Below are 22,820 nucleotides of genomic sequence, written 5' to 3' on the forward strand. Positions count from 1 at the left end.
CTGGTCCTGTGGTTGTGTTAAGACCTGCTGGTTCAGGGTCAGAGGTCAGAGGTGAGGTCAGGTCAGGTGGTCGATGGCAGCAGAGGTAGGAGGAGAGCAGACAGCTAGAAGGACAACAGGGAGAAGTCAGGCTACAAACTAACACACATATATACATATATGCATACATATATACATGTATATATATACAGTGCTTAACAAATTTATTAGACCACCACCCAGTGTAAGGTGTTTGCCACCGCTGCCCTAAATTAACAGTATTGCTGATTACCAAAATATTTTATGTTTCTGTAATGGTTGATCCACCAGTATGTGCAAGCCAAGCTCTTTAGTCAAAATTATATCTTTAATGCTAAAATATAATTATTGTTGTTATCCATGAACTTACCAAATTTACTGTTTTACAAAAAAGCAGAAAAAAATAGTAAAGCACATTATTATTTTTTGATTGAGATGCCAAATTACAGTTATTTACTTGCATTCCTGAACAGAAAAATTTGTTTTGTGGTTGCAAGAATGCAAGCTGTTATCAGGGCCAAAGGAGGTCATACAAAATATTATTATTATTAAATATTAAATTTAAATATTATAAGATTTTTGGTTAATATATGTGAATAAGGACAATTTAGTTGTTCCAGTTTGTTATTTGCCTAATAAATAACAATACAATTTTTAGTTTGAAGCAAGTTTTTGACAGATTTCTAACCCCCCCCCCCCCAGTAAAGACAGTGGTCACCTGGCAGCACTCAGGCCTCGCTGGCGCTGCTGTTCCTGTTGAGCTCTCTGATGCCCTGAAGGATCCTCTTCATGTGACCCACCTTTGTGACCCCCAGGTCCTGAGCACACGCACGCACGCACACACGTGCACGCGCGCACACACACACACACATTATTAACATGTTTGAAACAAAAACAATCAAACATCCATCATGCAGCCAACCAATGACACAGCACACTCAGTTAGCAGTTAGCGATCAGAGCTAGTGGTACCTTCAGGTCCCTCCTCTCCAGGTGGATGAGCTCAGCTCCGCGGACGTCATGTCCGATAAAGATGTCCTTATATTCAGTGAGACAGAGAAAGTCCAGCCACACCCCCACCTCCTCCGTCCCCCACTGGTGAACTGAGACACCGATAGGAAGTGGATCAGACAGACAGGAAACACCTCAACAAAGGAAAAGTACAGACACCCAGAGCAGCGTCACAGAAACCTGAACCTGATCTCACCAGAATACAGAAAACAGATGTTTAATATCTCCTGGCAGAGACAGAGAGACAGACAGCTCACCTGGCAGAGACAGAGTCGCGCAGGTCTCTTTGTTCTTGTTGTTTTTGTCTTTCTTGAACTTTGGGACGAGACGGAACTTTGCACTCCGACTTCGTTTTGAGAAATCTGTTAGAGGACCCTGAAGAGACAGACAGGTTCAGGCAGACAGGTTCAGACAGACAGACAGACAGACAGACAGACAGACAGGTGTCTTTTAATTTCCTTCAGAATAAAAGTGTTTTCGGATTGTTTTTAATGGCAGACGTCTCGTTTCTGAAGAGTAAGTGAGAGTTACAGCAGGTAATGACTCTTGCACACAAACATAATGTAATGGTTAATAATAATAATAATAATAACAATAATATATTTTGATGTAAACTTTCAGTTTCAGCTTTCATCAATGTTTGCTGGGGGGCTGGATTTGGCTGGACAGTAAGTCTGTTATGTGTGAAAAGTCCATCTAAAACAAGCTGGCTGTAATAAACTCATTGTTTTCATTGTGGTGGTTTACCTCATGGTCCGAGGGGTCGATGACAGGACACAACCAGGAAACATCAGCCAGCCGACGGAGCTGCTGAGCCACAGAGCTCAGAGCTGCATTCAGCTGTTCCTGCTGAGGAGGATCCAGCTGCTGCACAAACACACACACACACACACACACACACACACACACACGCACAACATCCATGAGGACCAGGACAACAAACAAGACCTGGACCAGTACATCAGGACTTGAAGATTCCTCAACAACATGGTGGAAAACAAGGAAGGTTCAACTGTAATTAACATTCTAAAGAGTAACTGAAAAGCAGAGTTTATGTTTCACCTCTGACCTCAGCATCATTGACAGGTGTGGTCAGGTGTGACAGGTGTGACAGGTGTGGTCGGGTGCGACAGGTGTGGTCAGGTGTGGTCGGGTGTGGTCAGGTGTGACAGGTGTGGTCGGGTGTGGTCGGGTGTGAAAGGTGTGATGGGTGTGGTCGGGTGTGGTCAGGTGTGGTCAGGTGTGGTCAGGTGTGACAGGTGTGGTCGGATGTGACAGGCGTGGTCAGGTGTGACAGGTGTGGTCGGGTGTGACAGGTGTGGTCAGGTGTGGTCAGGTTGGGTCAGGTTAGGTCAGGTGTGACAGGTGGGCTATGCTGAACCTGTAAACACGCCCAACTGTGATGTCACAGTGTCCTGGAGTGCACCTTGACATCACTGCAGCAGTGAGAAGTCACACCACTGGAGGTCAGTGAAGACCAGATTTATAGCTGCTGGTCCTCTTTATATTATATTAATATTATATTTATATTCTTCTACAGTCAATGATGAGAATTTGAACTTGATTCAGAAAAATCAATGAATGTCATTAAAATGTTCACAGACTCACAGCACTGATGAGGACAAAATGGTAACTGGATTCAAGTGAAATATTATGCTGATGACATGATCTTGACATCAGGATCTTTTGAAGTCAGATTCATGATTCTGTTAAAAACGTTAAGACGTTAAAAGTTAAAAACTAAGAACTTTGATTATATATAAATGATATATATAAAGATCTATATGTGACCATGCAGACATTTGAGAGCAGAATACATCTGTATGAACGAGAACAATATTGATATCAACGTGATCATCTGCCACAGAAACGTCTCAAACATCTTCATGTTCAACATGTCAAGAGGACAGAAGGACAGACAGCAGAGGGGACAGTTACCATGGACATCTTTCCAGCCAGCAGCAGCTCCGTCTCACTGAGTAAAGCTTTGACGTTACTGACCATCTGAAGGACAACACTGCAGCTCAAAGCCTGGAGACAGACGGGGAGAGAGACAGACAGGGAGACACAGAGACACAGACAGGAAGAGAGACAGACAGGAAGAGAGAGAGAGAGACAGACAGCGGGAGAGACGAGGTCAAGTGTTTGATTTGGATGAATAAAACCACAAATTATATTATTGAAATTACAAATGTATCTGCATCAACATCCCACTAGTCACTTTCTACATTATCAATATTTTTGACCAGGACAGTAGAGACCAGTAAGTGTTTAGTACCCCGGAGCTCTTGGAGTTGGCGTAGACCACATCCATGGCCTTTGAGCTGGCATTGACAGCGTGAGCCAGTTCCTGTTCCAGACTGTGGTGAGACTGAGCGACTTCACGAATACTGAAACACAAAAGATCAAAACAAAACAGAAACAAGTACAATCACAATCAAACAGTACTCACAGGTTGTACCGACTACTTTGACAACAAATTACAGTCATTAAATTACAGTTGGTATATTAAAATCATTATATTAAAGTGGTTATTACAGTTGGTATATCACAGTCGGTGTATATCACAGTGGTTATATTACAGTGGTTATATTACAGTAGTTATATTACAGTGGTTATATTACAGTTGGACATTACAGTGGTTATATTACAGTGGTTATATTACAGTCGGTACATTACAGTCGGTATATTACAGTCGTTATACTACGGTAGTTATATTACAGTTGGTATATTAAAATCATTATATTAAAGTGGTTATATCACAGTTGTTATATTACAGTCGATATATTAGAGGTGGTCTAACAGTCGTTTATATCAGTTGTTATATTACAGTTATGTCACAGTTGGCATATTACAGACGGTTTATTAAAGTCTGTGTATTACAGCCTATATATTACAGTCGTTGCATTAAAGCCTGTATGTTACAGTCGTTATATCACAGTGATTATATTAAAGTCGGTATATAACAGTCATTATATTACTATCATAATACATTTCTATGATGATAAAACACTGTGATTAAAGATGTCAGCCACCTCAGTTTTTGTCCTTTAGCAGGATGATTAAAATATGAATCAGTCGTATTAATGTATTAATGTATTAATGTGTCAGTATTAATGAGACAAGAGCTGATGTTGGTACTGTGATTACCTGTGTATGAGAGCTCCTGCTGCTTGACCGAACTCGCTGACGAGTGACGCCTCTTCCTCAGAGACAATCTCTGGCTGGGAGGAGAGGGGGGGCTGTGGGGGCTGAGGGGGGGGGGTCCGGGGAAATTCACACTTCTGTTTGTCCTCCCACGACTTCAGGGTGCTCTCAAATGCCTGAAACACGCACACTGATACTGACAACAGCTGTGGTGTCATACAACTCATCAATCATTGTGACTGATTAGTGATATGATCATAACTCATCAATCATTATGAGGGCAGATGAGCTAGACTCATACTCAGTTTGAGTTGGGTGATCCTAATAAACTGGTTAACTAACACAACAGTCCTGTAATAAATCCTCCTTCATTAAGTTCTAATGTTCACTTTGTGTGGATTCACCTGTTGGATCATTCTGTTGTCTGGAGTCTGTTGAACTGACAGGTGTTTCTATTATTTTGTCCACCCAATTTATATAAATAAGGATTAGACTGCAGTAGTTTTAGCTGGGTGCACTTACTAAAGAGCCTGTCTGCAGGGCTCACTCTGTCCCTGGTGAGGGTCTGGGTTAGTACTCACTCTGTCCCTGGTGAGGGTCTGGGTTCGGTTTTTGTGGATGATCTTGATGTAACCTGGAGGCTGGACCCATGCCTCCCCGTCCACCTGCACTGGGACGCCTTCATCACCCAGGATGGTGATCTTCACTGTCCGACACTGAGACAGGGAGAAAGACAGGCAGACAGGGTCAGACAGCTGGGTAGACAGCAAAGATGGACAGTAGAGACAGACAGTCGGGCAGGCAGACAGACAGTTGTACCTGAGCAATGCGGTGGTGCTGCAGGTTGATGACTCGGGACACGGCCATCTGCATGCTGCCGAACACGGCCACCACCTCCAGGATCTTATCATCAAAGGACGGAGCCGTGAACGTCTGAGAGAGAGACAGACAGGTGTCATCACTCATCACCTGACACTGCTCGACAGACTGGTAGACACATGATAACATGCTAGGTCATAATTTAAAGGGGACAGATCAAATAAGTCCTTCTTCATCTTATTGTGGCCCTTCATACGGCCCCACAGTTCACCCTCTGTCTGACAGCCGTTTGAGCTCCTTTCTCTTCAAGGCCCGCCTCCCTAAAAGCCCACTTTCTTCTGATTGGCTGGCTCCCTGCAGCCCACGAGGGGCAGGGAGACGCCTCTGACCCTGAGCACAGCGCACCGCTTCATACTGAGCCGCTGTGGTCAACTGCAGGACAGCAACAGTAACTTAGGTTGGAAAATAGAGACATGGGGACTGAATGTGATGAACTTCCTGTTTATCAGACCACAAATGAGACAAGAAGTAGGTTGGAAAAACGATAGATGCTGCTGGAGCTGAGTGTTTCTGGGGACTGGGCCTCACTGAATATTGTACAAAAACACAACTTTATTCACTGATTTTAGTGAAACTCCATCATTTTATGGATAAAATGTTTTCTGGTATTCCCTCTGATGTCCTCCGGCTGCTCTGCCTCACCTCTCTGATGGACAGAAAGCTTTAGAAAGTAACTGCTAACTGCTGCTAACTGTAGCTGCCGTTAGCTCAGTTAGCGCTGAGCACCAGGGGAGTGTTGGTGTTTACACCGCCAGCACAGAAGCTTTGGACCACCGGGAGGAGGAGGTTTTCAGTCCTGGGCTCCGAGAGTCAGATGGGTAGACGTTTAATATGATTAATCGACATTGTAACATTATATATATATATGACAGAAAATAAGGAAAGAGTGGAGAGGAACTGAGAGATCACATGACAGACAGACAGACGGTCAGAGAGACAAGTTCAGTTCTCACATCGTCCTCTTTGGTTCCTCCCCAGAAGTTGGTTCCTCCTGCGTAACTTGGGATGTTCAACACAGCGATGCCTTGCAGACTGGGGAGCGGGATGGGCCGCCCATCACACTGTGCACAGATCACGTTAGTTCTGCAAGCTCTTTTTAAGCTTCACATTGGTGTAAAAATGTAAATCTGAAAGTGACCGTGTGCTCTGAAGTCTGTGAGCAGTAATGGAAAACTAGCAGAACAGAGTCCTTGGCTGGATCTAGGTTGTTCTATGTCTCACCTCCAGTAGAACCCTCTGCTCCAGGTTCTTGTAGGTTCTGTGTAGCAGCTCTTTGGTTCCCAGAACTCCGTACCACATCATGTTCTTAGTCCGGCTCCTGAACACACCATCAATCAAAATGTTTAGCATCAAATTAACGCATGTGCTTATTGGTGAAATCATTAAATTTATGGTTATCGATTAACATAAAACTACAAACTTGATATCACAAATGACAATGACCGTCAGAGGTTTCTATGGAGACGAAGGTTGAATTGATTTAAAGAAGCTTCTCAGTGTGTGTTGTTATGTGACAACACGTTCACAGTTATACACTCTCATTGGACAGATCACTCTTAAAATAAAAATACGTTTTATCTGTATACCTTTCAAAACATAATTACAAAGTGCTTCACAACAGCAAAATAAAAACAGAATCCAATAAAACAAAAGCATTATAAAAAGAACATGAAAGTAAGAAAAAACTAAAATAAATTATATGATAATATATTAAAATAATAAAACAATAGAATTGACTATTAGACATCCAGATTACACTTGGGCTCATACGGGATTAAACATTCATTGACATAATCAGGGTCCAGTCCCATCCGGGTCTTAAAAGTGATAATTAAAATCCAAAAATGTATTCTAAAACGCACAGGTAGTCAGTGTAACGAAGCTAAAAATGGGGTTATACATACTCTTTTGTTAGAATTAGTGGGAGTCTGGCAGCAGCATTTTGACTGAAGTCTGGAAAGGTTGTGTTTGCTGAAGCATGAGTAGAGTGAGTTATAGTAGTCTAGACGGGACATGATGCTGACAGTTATGATAGGAAGACGTTCAGGTTCAATAAACCTGAAATAAAAGAAGTTTAGATGTGATTGTTGTTTAGTACCTGCACTTCTCTGGATGTTCGTCTCTCTTGTTGTTGAAGTCCAGAGAGATTTTAGCGTCCAGTCCGATTCCAAAGTAGTTGTTCATGACACATTTCTCAGTGTAGCAGTCCCTATACACACACACACACACACACACACACACACACTATTATTCTAGCAAATGTCCAGTCAGTGGATAATAAGCAGGATGGCTTTTCAACAGGACACTAAGAACTGCAACGTTATGGTTTTCACAGAGATTTGACTGGACCCTCCAATCCCGGACTCTGCCATGGTTTCTGAGGGGCCCTCCATTCACTGCCAGGACGGGACAATACAATCAGGGAAAAAAAGGGACAACAACCTCCCTGGTCAACAACCAGTGGTGCTCAGATATGGAGATCATTTCTACAGGCTGTTGTCCTAACCTAGAGCACCTCATGAGGAGGGAGTTTACCACCAACCAAGTCCTGGACGAGCTGTATGGACTAATCGACAGGTGTGAGACCTCGTGGCATTTACTGTGGACGGGGATTTTAAACAACGCCAACCTGAGGAAAGCCCTGCCGAAATATCAACACATCAGCTGTCCTACATGTCGTGGTAACACATAGAACCATGTTTAAGGTCCTTCTGGGGCGGATAAAAGGCCCTCCCTCGTCCCCCTTTCTGAAAATCAGCTCACATCTCAGTTCTGTTTCTGCATTCCTATAGGCAGAAACTCGACAGACCGGTGACCGAGACCATTTAGCAGTGGTCCGACTAATCAGACTCGGGCTTACGTCACTGCTTTAGCACTACCGAGTGGTGTGTTTCAGAACAACAGCATTACACATTACATTACACATACAAAGATGCAGCCATGACATAGATAACGTTTCACCGAGGATTACTGTACGGACATTGCCAAATCAGAAGCCCTGGGTTAATAGGGAAGTCTGATGCTTACAACGTGATTTGGAAGAGTACAGGAAGTCCAGGTATGCGCTCCGGAGAGCTATTAGCAGTGCTAAGAGACAATACAGGGACAAAGTGGAGGTTAACTACCAGGGCTCCGACTCTAGAAACGCGGGCTGAACCATCACAGACTACAAAGGGAAAACCTGCAGTGCTGAGATCATGTTTGCATCTCTCCCAGATGAACTGAACATCTGTCCACATCAGTGAGGACCTGACCTAGACTCACCACACTGACACCATCACCAAGACAGCGAGACAACGGCTGTTCTTCCTCCGCAGGCTGAGGAGGCTCAACATGGGCTCAAGGACACTCTGCAACTTCTACAGGTGCACCATTGAGAGCATCCTGACTGGTTGTTTTACGGCCCTCAACCGTAATGCTGGTGGTGAAAACTGCACAGCACCATGGACATCACCAGAACGAAGCCGCCATCCATGGAGGACCTCTAAACCCAGCTGTGCAAGAAGATGGCCAACAGGATCATTTAAGACCCCAACTATCCCAGCCACAAAATGTTCTGCCTGCTGCCGCCTGGAAGACTGTGCTGCAGCATCAGGTCCCACACCACCAGGCTCAGGAACAGCTTCATTCCTCAGGCCTGAAGACTGCTGAACTCTTCAGCTCCCCACTATTGACACTTTACTTAAACTGCACTGTTACACCTTACCTGTATACTACTTATGTTACAGGTTATGTTACCTGTTACATCTCTGTGTGTACATTTACAGTATACACCACCTTTATTTAGTCAGGTCATCTCATTGAGATCAAGATCTGTTTTGCAGAGACCCGAGTCCAGCAGATAGAAAGAAAAACAAACATCACAAAAGGACTTACAGCATCACAGACACCACTACATAGATTTATATTATATATTTTGGAGATGTTGGTGGAGAGCTTTGTCTTACATGTTGGTCCAAAATCTTCCACATTTGTCCCTGTTTGTATAAATGAGGGGAATAGTGCGTGTATATATATATATATATATATATATATATATATATATAGTATATATACACAGTGGTGGCCAAAATTATGAGAACACTTTTTTGTTGAATTGTCCATTAAAATACCCATAAAACAAATTAAATATCTACAAAGTCATCATTATGCTTTATAAACCATAGAATAGAGCCATCATAAGGAGATTTAGGTTATTTTCCTTACAAAAAACAAGCTAGGCCTATTTCACTGTCAATGTCACACAATCATGTTCCTTCACAGAAGAAGCCAAATTACTTGTGTAATCATTGTCAGGTGTGATCATGGTTAAATTGATGGTGATGCAAGAGTCTTAGGACACAGCTGTGTGATTCCTTTGAATGTACAAGGCCTATCCTGCTCATTAAGTGATTGGTAACATCAGGGTTTTGTCAATGAGGCCACACCACCAATTGGTATAAATTCAAAGCCTCTAGAAGTAGCCTTGAAGCACATGTTGCTCTTTGAACATGGCTAAGGTGAAGAAGGAGCTAACGAGTGAGCAACTGGTTCGAATAAAGGCCCTTTTTGATGCTGGCTGGAGTTACCGCCGCATAGCCAAGGACTTGAGATGCAGTCCAAGCACTGTAAAGTACACTTTAGACCGCCATGATGCCACCAATTCACACCAGAACCAAAAGGGGAGAGGTAGAAAAAAGACACTTTCAGACAGACAAGTGAAGCATCTCTGTATACTTGGTATAAAGTATTGTGGACTGAGTCCAAGTTTGAACAGTTTGGCAACAAGCGAAGAGTGTATGTTCGACAGAGAGAGGGGGAGAGATATAAAAATGAGTGTCTCTTGCCAACAGTTAAACACGGAGGGGGTAGTATTATGGTGTGGGTGGCCATTTCAGCCTCAGGAACAGGTGACTTAGTGAAAATTGATGGCATCATGGATAAGAAAGTATACCACAACATTCTGGTGAGGCACGGAGTACCATCTGGGAGTCGTCTTATTGGGCCTGGATTTATTTTCCAAGAGGACAATGACCCTAAACATTCTTCTAACTATTGCCGGAACTACCTGCGACAGAAGGAATCATTGAAAATGATGGACTGGCCCCCTCAAAGTCTGGACCTCAACCCCATCGAGCAAATTTGGGGCGAGTTGGAAAATAAAGTGGACAGATCTATTGTACATTCAAAGGAAAGCCTTTGGCTTGAGTTGCAGAAGGCATGGGATAACATTAGTGTTGAAGTTCTCAGGAAATATACTGACACTATGCCAGAGAGATGTGCTGCTGTAATTGCTGCAAAAGGTGGATAGACCAAATATTAAAATTAAAAGTGGATAAAAACAGTAGGACTCACTTCATATGATATTTGTTGTGCTCAGAGCAACCATCTGCATGTTTCATGAACATTATGAAATGAAATCATGTTTTGGAGGCAAAAAAAAAGGTCAATATTTTCAGATCTGTCAGGTGTTCTAATACTTTTGGGCACCACTGAATACATATATATATACACATATATACACACATATATATATACACATATATACACATATATATATACATATATATATATATGTTTTTATATATATATATATATATATATATATATATAGAGAGAGAGAGAGAGAGAGAGTAGGGTCCAAAAGTCTGAGACCACTAGTCAAAATACTTCTATTTTGCATTTGTTTGGAATGTAATACTATTTGTTTTCATTACAAATCATAATATCAGCTTAACAATTTGAGTGAAAAGTTGAATCTCCTCAGTATTACATTTCATATTATTTTCTATTTTATATATTCTGTTTTTTCCCCTGTATTTTAACTTTGGCACTATTTGTGTCTTGTCTTAGATTCTCTTTTCTCATTTACTTGTGTGATGTTCTACAAATTGTTTGAGCATTGTTGGAGGAGCCTGAAAACATGAATTTCATTGCCAACGACTGCTTCACTTTAATTGTTGTGCATATGATGAAGAACTTAAGTATGGCAGACAGACAGACAGTCTTACATGTTGTCAGGATCACAGCTGAACGGGTCGGCGTTGACCAACAGTCGACTGATCACAGAACTGCTGGAGAAAGAACCTGAGATACCTCTGAGACCTGCACACACACACACGCACACAGGTAAACATCAGGCCGCTGTCATGATGAGATAAACTTGCTGTTCAACCTTCCTACCTGGATAGAGGATCTTTGTGTTGAGCATGGGCATGTTCTCCCTACTTCCTGTCTGGACTGGAAGTGATGCGGAGCTGCCCAGTGACAGGCTCCCTTTACTGATCAGCTTCTCACAGGGCGTCTTACTGACTGAAGACACAGACAGACAGACAGGCAAAATGGCAGACAGACAGGTCCAGGAATTAGACCCTGACCAGATTGAACCTGAAGGTTCTGGATATGAGCAGGAACAGTTCATGTTGGTGTCTGAGGGAAGAGTAGAACTTTCTGTTGTCCTGAACATAAAACTGTTAACTACTGCCAGACTGCACTGAGAGAAGTGGGGACTGACTCCTCTCCAGTTACAGGCTGACTGATAGAGGAAATCAGAGTTTGTATTGACACGTCACATGTAGTTAGCTTCAGGATTATCAATGCATGCTCAAACAGAAACATTTGACCCCTGGAGCACCAACATACCAAGAAACAGACATTAGCAGAAAACTAGTTAGCAACAGTGTGTGTGTGTGTGTGTGTGTGTGTGTGTGTGTGTGTGTGTGTGTGTGTGTGTGTGCGTGCGTGCTCAGTTCCGCCTCTGACCTCAGCAGAACTGGAGGTCCTTTCTGTTATTTCCCTTCAGTCTCTCTGATGAAGGAGATTCATAAAGAACATTTGTGCCTAATCGTGTCTTCCTATTGACTCTGTATGTCATCACAGTCTGACTGGCTACAGTTAACTGAGATTGATCTGCTTTGTTATTCAAAGTGTTGTATATCCTCTAAAATAAACAGTTGCTGTTAAATGGGGTTCATCTTACATTTGAGCCAACATGGTGATACTGTAAATCTTTAATAGTCTTTATTTACCTGAACAGCAAAGAGAGGCAGATCTTAATCAGGATTATATCAGAGTCAGGTTTTCTAATGTTTCATTGTTTGCATTATAACTATTATATATTGATGTATTATATCTTAATATGATAATGTCCTCCCTGTTTTCTGTTTTAATTTGCTGTTGATATAAACTCAACACTTCCTCCATGTTTGTAAGACAATCCCTCATTATTTCCACTCAGCTGATGTTTTGTTGATCTAAAGCTTCTGTCAATCAAACTCACGACTTTTTGCACAGATGTTTCACATTAAAAGGGCTTTTAATGTGAAACATCTACAGGAAGTGGTGAGATTCACTGATTGTAGCTTAAGCAGCTAATATTTGAGACTTTATGGTTCCGAACTGGTACCAGTGCTAGAGACGGTAGTAGTACTACTACTGTGTTACTACTACAATAGTAGCAGTATTACTGACCTCTGCGTGTGTTGCGGTGTTTGGCGCTGTAGGACGACTGCAGAGACATCTTATCCTCCTCCACCTCCTCCTCCTCTTCCTCCTCCACCAGACCCTCCTCTTCCTCAGCCTGACTCAGCGAGAAGAGCTGCTGCTGAGTCTGAGCATTCTGCTCATCCACAGCTGGAAAACACACTTTAATCATCAGTCCCACATTTAAAGACTCCTGAATGAAGTAAAAGAGTTTCAGTGTGAACCTGATGTGACTGTCTGTCTGTCTTGTGACCTGTTTGTCTGTCCTGTGACCTGTCGGTCTGTTGGTCTATTTGTCTGTCTGTCTGTCCTGTGACCTGTCTGTCTGTCTGTCTGTCTGTCTGTTCTGTGATCTGTCTGTCTGTCCTGTTCGCTGCCGACCCCTCCCACCCCGGACACCATCTGTTCGACCCCCTCCCCTCTGGCAGGAGGCTGCGGTCCATCAGGACCAAAACCTCCCGCCACAAAAACAGTTTCTTCCCCTCTGCAGTCAACCTGACAAACTCTCACTGACCCCCCCCCCAGAACACAAACACAAGCTATACGTTATATTAACGTACATCACCCCTGTCCCCACTGCGTTACATTAACGCACCCACCCCCTACTGGACACTTTATCTGGACACTTTACTTTATTCTGGTCACTGCACTGTTGTTATTTATCTTATCTTATTTTTTATTTTTATTTTTATTCTTATTCTTATTTTAGCTTTTATATTCTACTTATTTGTTATCAAAACAATAGCACCTTCAGACCACAGCAAATTCCTTGTAATGTATGTTACTTGGTAATAAACAGTTTCTGATTCTGATTCTGATTCTGATTCTGACCTGTCTGTCTGTCTCTCTGTCCTGTGACGTGTCTGTCTGTCTATCTGTCTGTATATCCTACGACCTGCCTGCCTGTCTGTCTGTCATACCTTTCTCTGTTTGCTCGATGATCTGTCTGATGGCTTTCTTCAGACTGTTGGCTCTCAGCATCAGCTGCTCTCGTGGTTTAAAGATGGCGGCTGCTGCAGAGGAGGAGGTGTTGGTCCGTGGGGAGCACGGGGCGTGAGGAGGAGCGTAAAGAGGAGGAGACAGAACAACTCCCTCTGCCTCCTCCTGCTCCTCAGCGATGGTGGGGGGAGGAGCTGGGGGGGGCATGGTGGAGGCCTGAGACTCCTCGTTCAGAGTCTTGAGCAGAGAGTCCAGTTTCTCCTTCAACACACCACACTGACAAACAAACACGAGTCATCACTGTTCAATTCATATCTTTTGCTGCTCAGCCCATCTTCAGGTTCTCAGCACTCATTAGATTAATTAATTAATTACACTAAACTGTTTATGACTTCTCACACAACTAAACATCATCACAGATCTACACTGAACCTGTTAGTTACTTTTCACACGTCTGAAGCTGGATTAAGATTAAATCACTCGGAGATATAAAGATATAAACAAATATAAACGTACCTTCTTGGCCATGGCCTCCGACTCCTCTGAACTCTCTGTGTTCTTCTCGTACGCTTTACCAACACGAGCCACAAAGTCCTTCACCGTCTCACACAGAACCCTGAAGATAGTCACAAAGATAATGTCAGTTTACCAATGACAACTAAATATATCAACAGTATTGGAAGCAGCCAACACTGTTTGGACTGACAGACAAACAGACATACTTGGCGGAGGAGATGACGACAGAGTGCTGATCTGAGGTCAGGATCTTGGACAGGTGAGCAGCCACTGAGTCCTCGTAGGTCTGAATCTGCTGAACCTGGAACAGCAGACACAAACACTGAGGTGTACAGGTTGTCATGGTCAGTACAGGTGAGCATGTTTTAATTCAACAGTCGTGTGTTCATTTGATTCAGTCCTTGAGTTTTGTTTTCTAATTCCTCTAAATGAGAACAAACTCATAATTTCAAATTCTTAAATTATGGCTAAAAACCTATTTTGAGGTCACAGCTACCTTTGAGTCAAAAGTGAATGAATTAAATGATGGTCTCCACTGCACCACCATGCCACCAGTGTCTCCTATTCAGTGTTTGACCAGCTTTGAGATATGGTCACAATCTCCCCTTCTTTTCCTGAGTTATGGTGTTGAATAATGGACATTATGATGTCACAGGGAAGTTGAACTTTGACTTTTTGAATGAAAAATGTCACTTCATCATTGTATCCCATCAAACAGCTGTGTGCAAATGTGTCATAATTACTGCATCAATTCTTAAGTTAGGGCCACAAATGTGTTTGTCAAGGTTATTTCTTCAGACCTTCATCAGTTACAGAAACATTTACTATATAATTATATACAGTGGGGTCCAAAAGTCTGAGACCACATTGAAAATCTCAAATATTTTCACATAAACCTGGAAACAATCACACAGTTTTAGGGTCCAGAAACATTTAAAAATAAGAACTTATGACATGTAAAATGAAGAAGAAATATTTTGATTCTGCACTATTTTTAGGTCGGCAATCAAATTTAATCAAATTTGTGGCATTGACCAACTAAACTCCTTCGTCCAAAAGGTCAGATGTCTTTGAGTTGTGTCCTTCCATCGAAGCATGCGTTCAGATGACACACAGGTGGATCTGATCTCCTCATCGGAGGCTCGTTCAATGAACTCAGCTTGCAGCCGGTGTTCACCTGTTCAAAATATGGCTGCGCCTCAAGTTTCCAGCAGGTCATTGCTCACTAAGCAGCAATGTGATAGTGGGAAACATGGCATCAGAACTAAGTGAAAGTGTCAGAAGTCAAACTGTTAATCTGAGCATAGAGGGGCTTTCTCAGAGTCAAAACATGGCCAGACTAAAGGTTTCTAAGGGGGCAGTGCATGGAACTCTAAAACGCTTTGCAGAAACGGGATCAGTTGTATCCAAAGCTCGATCAGGCAGACCAACAGTGACCACACCATCAGAAGATCAATACAACAAGCTTAGTTCCCCGAGAGATAGAAAAGCAGCTTCATCACAGATACACAATCTGCTAAATAAAGAACGCCACACTCCAATCAGCAAAAGTCCTGTCAAAAGAAGGCTGTCGTGTAGTGGTCTCAGAGGACCAGTAGCAGTTTCTAAACCACTTCTCAGAGGGGGAAACAAGGCCAATCTCTTGGGGTGGGCTAAGAAACAGCAGCATTTTACTGTGGATGAAGAAAAGTCCTATTTACTGATGAATCCAGGTGAGAGATTTCTGGCAGTAACAGAAGGGTGTATGTAAGGAGACGAGCAGGACAGAGAATGATACTGCAGTGGATCAAACCAACAGGGAAACACGGTGGTGGGAATATTCAAGTCTAGGGGGGTTTACCTACTCTGGAGTTGGACCCCTGCAGTGAATCGACAACAGCCTGACCAAGGAGAAGCACCACTCCATTCTTCAGAGACATGCTGTACCCTCTGGTCTGCACCTTTGTGGAGAGGGATTCATACTGCAGCAGGATAAGGACCCCAAACACACCTTAAAGCTTTGCAAGAACTACTACTACCAAAGAAGACCAAGGAGTCCTCACTGTCATGGACTTTCCTCCACAGTCACTTGACCTCAACCCCATTGAACTATTTATGGGGGCACTTGAAGACTCAGAAAGCCAAGCCTTCTGTGACATCACAAGAAGCCCTTTGGAACATTGCCAGATCATGCTGGGATAACATGGGTCATCAGGTTTGGCACAAACTTGTGGAGTCCATGCCAACTGGAGTGCATGCTGTCATTAAAGCAAAAGGGGGACATACAAAAGACTAAGATTCTCTGAAATCCCTGACCATCTTTCAAAGATTGATTCAGATTGTAATGAAAAAAATAGTATTACATACCAAACAAATGCAAAATAGAAGTAGCTTGACTAGTTATCTCAGACCTTTGGACCCCACTGTAAATTGGTTCCAGAGGGAACCAAAGTATCTATACATACTAACATGTTGTAAAGCCACTGAGCCAAAACTAATTTTTTTTGTACTTCTTAACCCCTCTTTCTGAAATACATTCTTTGACATATCGCAGCTGTTTTGCTGCTTTTCCCAAGATGTAGGAAGTTTCCCTTCATTAGTGTGGTGGAGGATTTCTGACACATGATGCTGACTTTGAGAATACTCAGTGAGGAGGTGAAGCCAGTCACAGTGAGAACACAGTGTTGAGATAAACGGATAGTGTACATGTACATATCCATTTCTGTACTTATCTATATATATCTGTAGATATATGTGTATATAAAGGCAGAGGGATTATGAGGGTTTAATTAGTTTTTTTGATGATCTTCAAAAAATGTACAGTGTCCCTGGTAAACACTTCTTTGTTCAAGTTCTGTGTTACTCCATGAACCACCTCTGTGCTGTCTGGGACCATCTTACAGGCCAGATATCATATTTGTATCACTTACTAAGACAAAGCAAATAAATCCTGGTAAACAGAAGATTCATCGAATTACTAACGTCTCAGAAAGAGACTGATATGACATGATGGCAACATCAGACTGGTTGAAACTGTTGCAATATAAATTAATCATTTACATATATGCCCCCCCACTCTCAAACACAGATTTAATGAAAATACACTGAGAGGAAGAGACATTACTACATTAGTAAGTACCTAGTCTTGCATAGTCAGACCTATATCCACACAGAAAGGTGTGGCTCAATCAATCATCATTCTGGGATACAAGATGAAAATGCTCTAGCTTGTTTGCTTTTCTTTAAACCAATCGCAATCGTCTTGGGCAGCGCTGAGCCCAGGATGCAGCAACGGTGACACGCAGATAATCTCCACCTGAGGTCAGACAGGTGTGACCTTAACATCTTCCCCATACTCTTAAATATTAAGAAACAGCAGGAAGTGATGTCATTTCCTGTTACCTCAGAGTCGTCGCTGCAGTCCTCGGTGACAGTGGACGCAGAGTGTTGCCGTGGAAACTTGGTTTCATAGACCATGATGCTCCACCTGCAGCAGGAGGAGAGAAAAGATACAGTTAGTGTTTCTAACGTCACATGATGTCTGAGGTCAACATCTGTCTCATCACCTCCTGCCCTGTGCATCAGTCACCTGTCTAGCATCAGTCACCTGTCTAGCATCAGTTACCTGTCTAGCATCAGTTACCTGTCCAACATCTTGGTGCTGGCTCTCTCTAGTTTCTCCAGTATCTGAGGCAGCTGAGTGTCGTCGTCACAGGCTGAACCCCAACCCAGAACCCGGGCCAGATCGTTCCCGGTCCCCAGAGGAAGAACTCCCAGCTGACACTACAACAAGAAAACACACAACAACACAATTAATAGCATATTTCATTTCATAGCTTTTAGTGACAATCAGATTTCCATGTAGACAACGTCCTCTGGTTCCAGCTTCTCCAATGTGAGGATGATCTGTTATTCTTTGTCTTACATGATAATAAACTGAAGGTCTTGGGGTTGTGGACTGTTGGTCGGACTAAACAAGACATCTGATGTCAGCTTCGACTTATTTTCACCACGATGAGATCTAAACCGGCAACAATGATAATCTCACACCTGAACTGCATTTATCTTCTAATTGTTGTTACTGATGGAGAGCAGGATGTGGACGGACTGGTTATTGAACTTGTTCCTGTGTCAGGGAACCACAGAACCTCCTAAAGACTAACTGAAACCTTTTAAATCCAACTGAGATTAAATGTCATGTTGTTTGTCTACTTTGTAAATCACATTCACAAGAAACCAAAAAGGAGAAATGTTTGATATCTTTGTGTTTCATGATGGTGGCCCCTATCTTTACATTCATTCATTGGGATATCGTTAGTTACTTCGTCTACATAGACAGACACACGACACGCTGAGAGGAAAAGGAATATTTCCTTTGAACAATAAAAAACTAACATTAACAATAAATTAACAATTGTGCGTTTACCTGTTTGTGCAGTGTGAGAGCGTCAATCTCAGACAGAACCCAGCCGACGCTGCCGTCTCCTCCACACACCAGGATCCTGAACGTATCAAACTTCTGGAACAAACGTAGACTGACAGAAACAGATTTCATGTTTGAACCAGTTTAAATAAAACTCTCTCTCTGTCTCTCTCTGTTTCTCTCTATCTCTCTCACCCCAGGTGTGGTCCCCCGTTCATCAGGTCGAACACCTGTGCAGGGTTCAGCAGCTGTTTGAAGCGTCGCAGGAACTTGACGCCCTGATTGTCTCCACTTTTGGAGTTGACAAACACCAGCAGAGGACTGGTGCAGGACGGAGGACACGACGCCTTCCAGAAACCTGAACACAACACACACTTCAGAATGTGCATGTAAACTCAAGTGTGAAGGCGAGCTGGTAAAGTAGTCGAACTGTCTGACTCTTAATCAGTGAGATGTTTTGATGAGTCTCACCGTCAGAGTCGATGCTGTTGAGCGCCGTCGGAGGGATGACGGACACTTTACACTGACCCAGAGGACACTTGGAGGACAGCTGCTCCTTACAGCCTGAGTGCACCTGCAGGACAGAGAGAAGAAGCACACCTGAACCTGTCACATGGTCCACTCAGTATACTGCCCATGACACCGTCACCTTCTCTGATCAATTCATTCATTCATAAAATCACTTTCTGCACAGATGTTTCACATTAAAAGCCTTCCAGTAGCTCAAAGGGTGTGTTCCATGGCAGCAGTAGCTGCTGTTGGATTAACCCTGGTGGTGTTTCCCCACAACACTCCTCTGGCTCCCTGTTCCTGATCTACAGGTCAGTGACAATCCATCAGCAAATGCAGAAAATCCACCTTTAAGACTAAATCTTCAAGTGCTAAATGAATGTGATGTAATAATCCTCCCTTTGCTGGAGGCTTTTAATGTGAAACATCTGCAGGAAGTGTTGAGTCTCACTGACAGTAACTCAGCAGTGAAGGAGAACAGTGTTGTGTTTCAGCAGAGTGGTCACATGACTCTGTCATAGTGACCATAGTAACCAGAAGTGTGTCTCACCATGGCTTTACACCAGAGACACCTCCAGTCCTGCAGACGGAGGACGCTGCCACACGTCTTATCACAGACGTTACATTTAGCGGAGACCGGCAGGTTCCCCTCTAACCACTGATGAGGCATCGACACCTGAGGACAGAGGTCAGAGGTCACCTGTAAGATGGACGAGGCATTTACTGTCACTGTTAAAGTCCAGGAATAATCGTGTGTGTATCTCACCCCGTCCTCGTCCTCGATGATGTCCTTCCCGATAGAAGCCAGCGTGGTCCATTTACAGTTGTTGGTGGCTCGGACTGCACAGCGTTTATGGGCCTTAAACTTACACACTGTAACACACACACAGGTAAAATACACACACTATGGGGGGTGTAAAGGGTCATGGAGGACGTGACACATGTATGTACGTGTGTGTGTGTGTGTGTGTGCCTGTTAACCCCCCAGCAGCAGGTGGACTCTGTTGTCTCAGAGGCAGCAGGTTCAGGTCTTTGATCCAGTAGAATCAAACGTACTGTGTGTATTGTGTGTACTGTGTGTATTGTGTGTGTACTGTGTGCATTGTGTGTACTGTGTATACTGTGTGTATCATGTGTGTATTGTGTGTACTGTGTGTGTACCTTCACAGGACAGGCCATGTGATGTCACTCCTGACAGCGCCTCTCTGCAGACGTTACAATACGTCGGTCTGGCGTGAGAGCAGGCGTACCAGTTGTGCATCCCACTGAAGTGGTCCATGCTGTACTGGGTGGACTGGGAGAGACAGACACATAGTCAGCACCTCGTACTGGGACTCTGCTAGTCATACTGGTAATAATACAGACCTCATAGTTCTGTCTGTTCTGGACGCTGCGCAGAGCCGCCATCCACTCCTCCATCTCCTTCCTGTTGTCCGCACACAGAATCAGACGTCTGCAGGGGGTGATGACCTGCACACACACACATACACACACACACACACACACGTAAAGAGTCTGGTTAACTTACAGTATTTACTGGTTGTATTGTTGTTGGTGCAGCTGACAGGATCATTGTTCTGATTATATGAATAAAACACACAGCAGAAGTGTGTGTGTATTGTGTGTGTGTGGTTGTAATTTTCAGGGGGAACAGACGTGGACCTCCACTTCCTGTTCAGCTGCTCCACAAAGAGGCGTCTGTTCCCACATGGACAGAAATATATGGGAGGCCGATTAGGGTAAAAACATGTGAAATACGTGCACATACACATTGACAACGTGCACACGCACACTGAACATTTTCACACCCCACCAGGCTACTTGTGTGTGAGTGTGATTATCTGGTTATGTTATGTGGTTCAAACTAATAATACACCTCTACACTCACAGTCTACAGTGCAGATCCACAATAAACACACAATAAGTGTCTACTGAACAATAAGACATACAGGTATACAACATGTAAATCACATCTTATCCTAAGTAGTCATACGGTCTCCAGTCGCTGCTTACAGAGGAGCAATAAATTCAAAGGCTGAAAAACACCCTGACGTTCAGATGTGACTGTTGTAGCTTGTCAGTTAAAAATGGTCGGAAAAGGACTTCTTGGGGTCAGAAGCAAAAAAAACAGCTGGAGGAAAGTGAGAGAGCAGAAACATGATCAGGATCCAGTCTTATTCTGATCTCATGAATCGTCCCTGTGGACTCTCAGAGGTCAGAATTAGTTTTCAGCTCTTTGTCCACAGACCTGAACATGGAGGCTGTCTGAGGCTGAACGACTTCCACTGAGCCTGCAGCTCAGCATCACATGATACCAACAAACATAACAAACAACAGACGAGTGGAGCTTCATCTGAACCGGAGCGACTGGAATTAAAAAGCAAATATTTGAAGAGGTTCATTTTGTTCAACATGTGACGCTTTGAAGACTGAAACAACCACAGTGACTGTGACTGTTTCAACATTCAACATGATTCAGAATTGGGATTTATTTGCTAAATGTTAACAAGTCAAGTACCTACTGCCTCCGAACCGCCCCCCCCTCCCCGACTTCACACTGTTTCTACAGTCAGATGCAGAAAGAGAGAATGATGAATTACTTGATTCATTTTACAAATAAAAAGGTCAAATGTTCTCTAGTTTCAGCTTTTATCAAAGTAAAATATCTCTGACATATAAAGACAACTTCACACACACACACAGCTCTCTGTGTTTCCCCTTACTCGTAAAGCAAACCTCTGATTGGGACTCTGTTTTCAGTCCTCCACTCTGACAACATGATTCTTAGTGTTAAAAATAAAGAACAATAGAAACTGTTTTGGGATTTATTGGAGTCTTTTCAGGAAGTCTAGTGTAGCAACACTGTGCAGTGCATCTGTTTCTTTAGTGTTTGCTGTCAATCATACGTTTAACATTTAAACAACTTTTCTTCAGTACGACAGAGAGATGACTCTGACCAATCAGCAGCTGAGTTTACATGACATCAAAAACACAGACGACCTTTAACCTCCTGACTGTCAGCTACTCTGCATTAGGAATGTAAATCTGTCACTTCATTAGCTCTCTTACTATTCGGTAAACTCTCATCACTTTTAGTCCTGAACCAGATCACTGTTTGGTTCAAAAATCCACTTCACAATCTGGTCCAAGTCATGCTGCAAAATCCAGTTCAGAATCCTGATCCAGGAGGGTTCAGATCTCGAGGAGACCTGGCTCTGGTCTTCACTGTGTGTTAATGTAGTGATGGTCTGTTGGTCCTGTGCTGTTCTGTTACTGTCTAGCTCTCTCTCTACTAGCCCCGCCCACATCCTCTCGTATGACTCAAGCCTACTTCCTGTCTGTCGTCATGCCGACCACCCAATGGGGAGGAGGGGAGACCAACAGAGAAAGACTGTGAGCAAACACACACACAGCTGTACTTCATGAAGCTCATAACACACACACACACACACACACACACACACACACACACACACACACACAGTTTGTTCTAAATACACATGTACACAGTCTGAGTAGTTTAACAGTTTGCCCATCCAGTCTACATGTGTTTTGTGGACTTGGAGAAGGCATATGACTGTGTCCCCCGGGGGGTCCTGTCGGGGGTACTTCAGGAGTATGGGGTACCAGGGCCGTTGGTACGAGCCATCCGATCCTTGTATAACCAAAGTGAGAGCTGTGTCCGTATACTCGGTACAAAGTCAAACACGTTTTCTGTGGGTGTTGGCCTCCTCCAGTGTTGTCCCTTGTCACCGTTTGTGATCTTCATGGACAGGATCTCAAGGTGCAGCCGGGGGGAGGAGAGTGTCCGCTTTGGGGACCTCAGAATTGCTTCTCTGCTTTTTGCAGATGATGTAGTTCTGTTGGCTTCATCAGACCGTGACCTACATCACACACTGGGGTGTGAAGCGGATGAGATGAGAGTCAGCACTTCCAA

At 43.3% G+C, this 22,820-nt stretch overlaps 1 protein-coding gene across 1 annotated transcript; it reads right to left on the reverse strand.

Moving 5' to 3' along the window:
* On the reverse strand, positions 1-20,317 carry LOC139285869 (diacylglycerol kinase delta). Its single transcript, XM_070906541.1, has 28 exons — positions 20,249-20,317; positions 20,045-20,177; positions 19,650-19,756; positions 19,434-19,559; positions 18,845-18,947; positions 18,569-18,731; positions 18,377-18,485; positions 17,594-17,733; positions 17,353-17,437; positions 14,178-14,272; positions 13,972-14,071; positions 13,437-13,731; positions 12,505-12,666; positions 11,218-11,346; positions 11,046-11,139; positions 7,154-7,264; positions 6,277-6,373; positions 6,009-6,116; positions 4,996-5,109; positions 4,758-4,892; positions 4,180-4,352; positions 3,308-3,419; positions 2,968-3,060; positions 1,777-1,896; positions 1,287-1,404; positions 991-1,121; positions 737-836; positions 1-104 (listed from the first exon to the last, which is right to left on the reverse strand). Exons 1-27 carry the CDS (start codon positions 20,300-20,302, stop codon positions 747-749), a joined length of 3,297 nt encoding a protein of 1,098 aa, XP_070762642.1. The 5' UTR covers positions 20,303-20,317; the 3' UTR covers positions 1-104; positions 737-746.
* Between the last annotated feature and the right edge of the window lie 2,503 nt (positions 20,318-22,820).

Source organism: Enoplosus armatus, chromosome 5 (assembly GCF_043641665.1).
Source record: "Enoplosus armatus isolate fEnoArm2 chromosome 5, fEnoArm2.hap1, whole genome shotgun sequence".
Lineage (NCBI taxonomy): Eukaryota > Metazoa > Chordata > Actinopteri > Centrarchiformes > Enoplosidae > Enoplosus > Enoplosus armatus.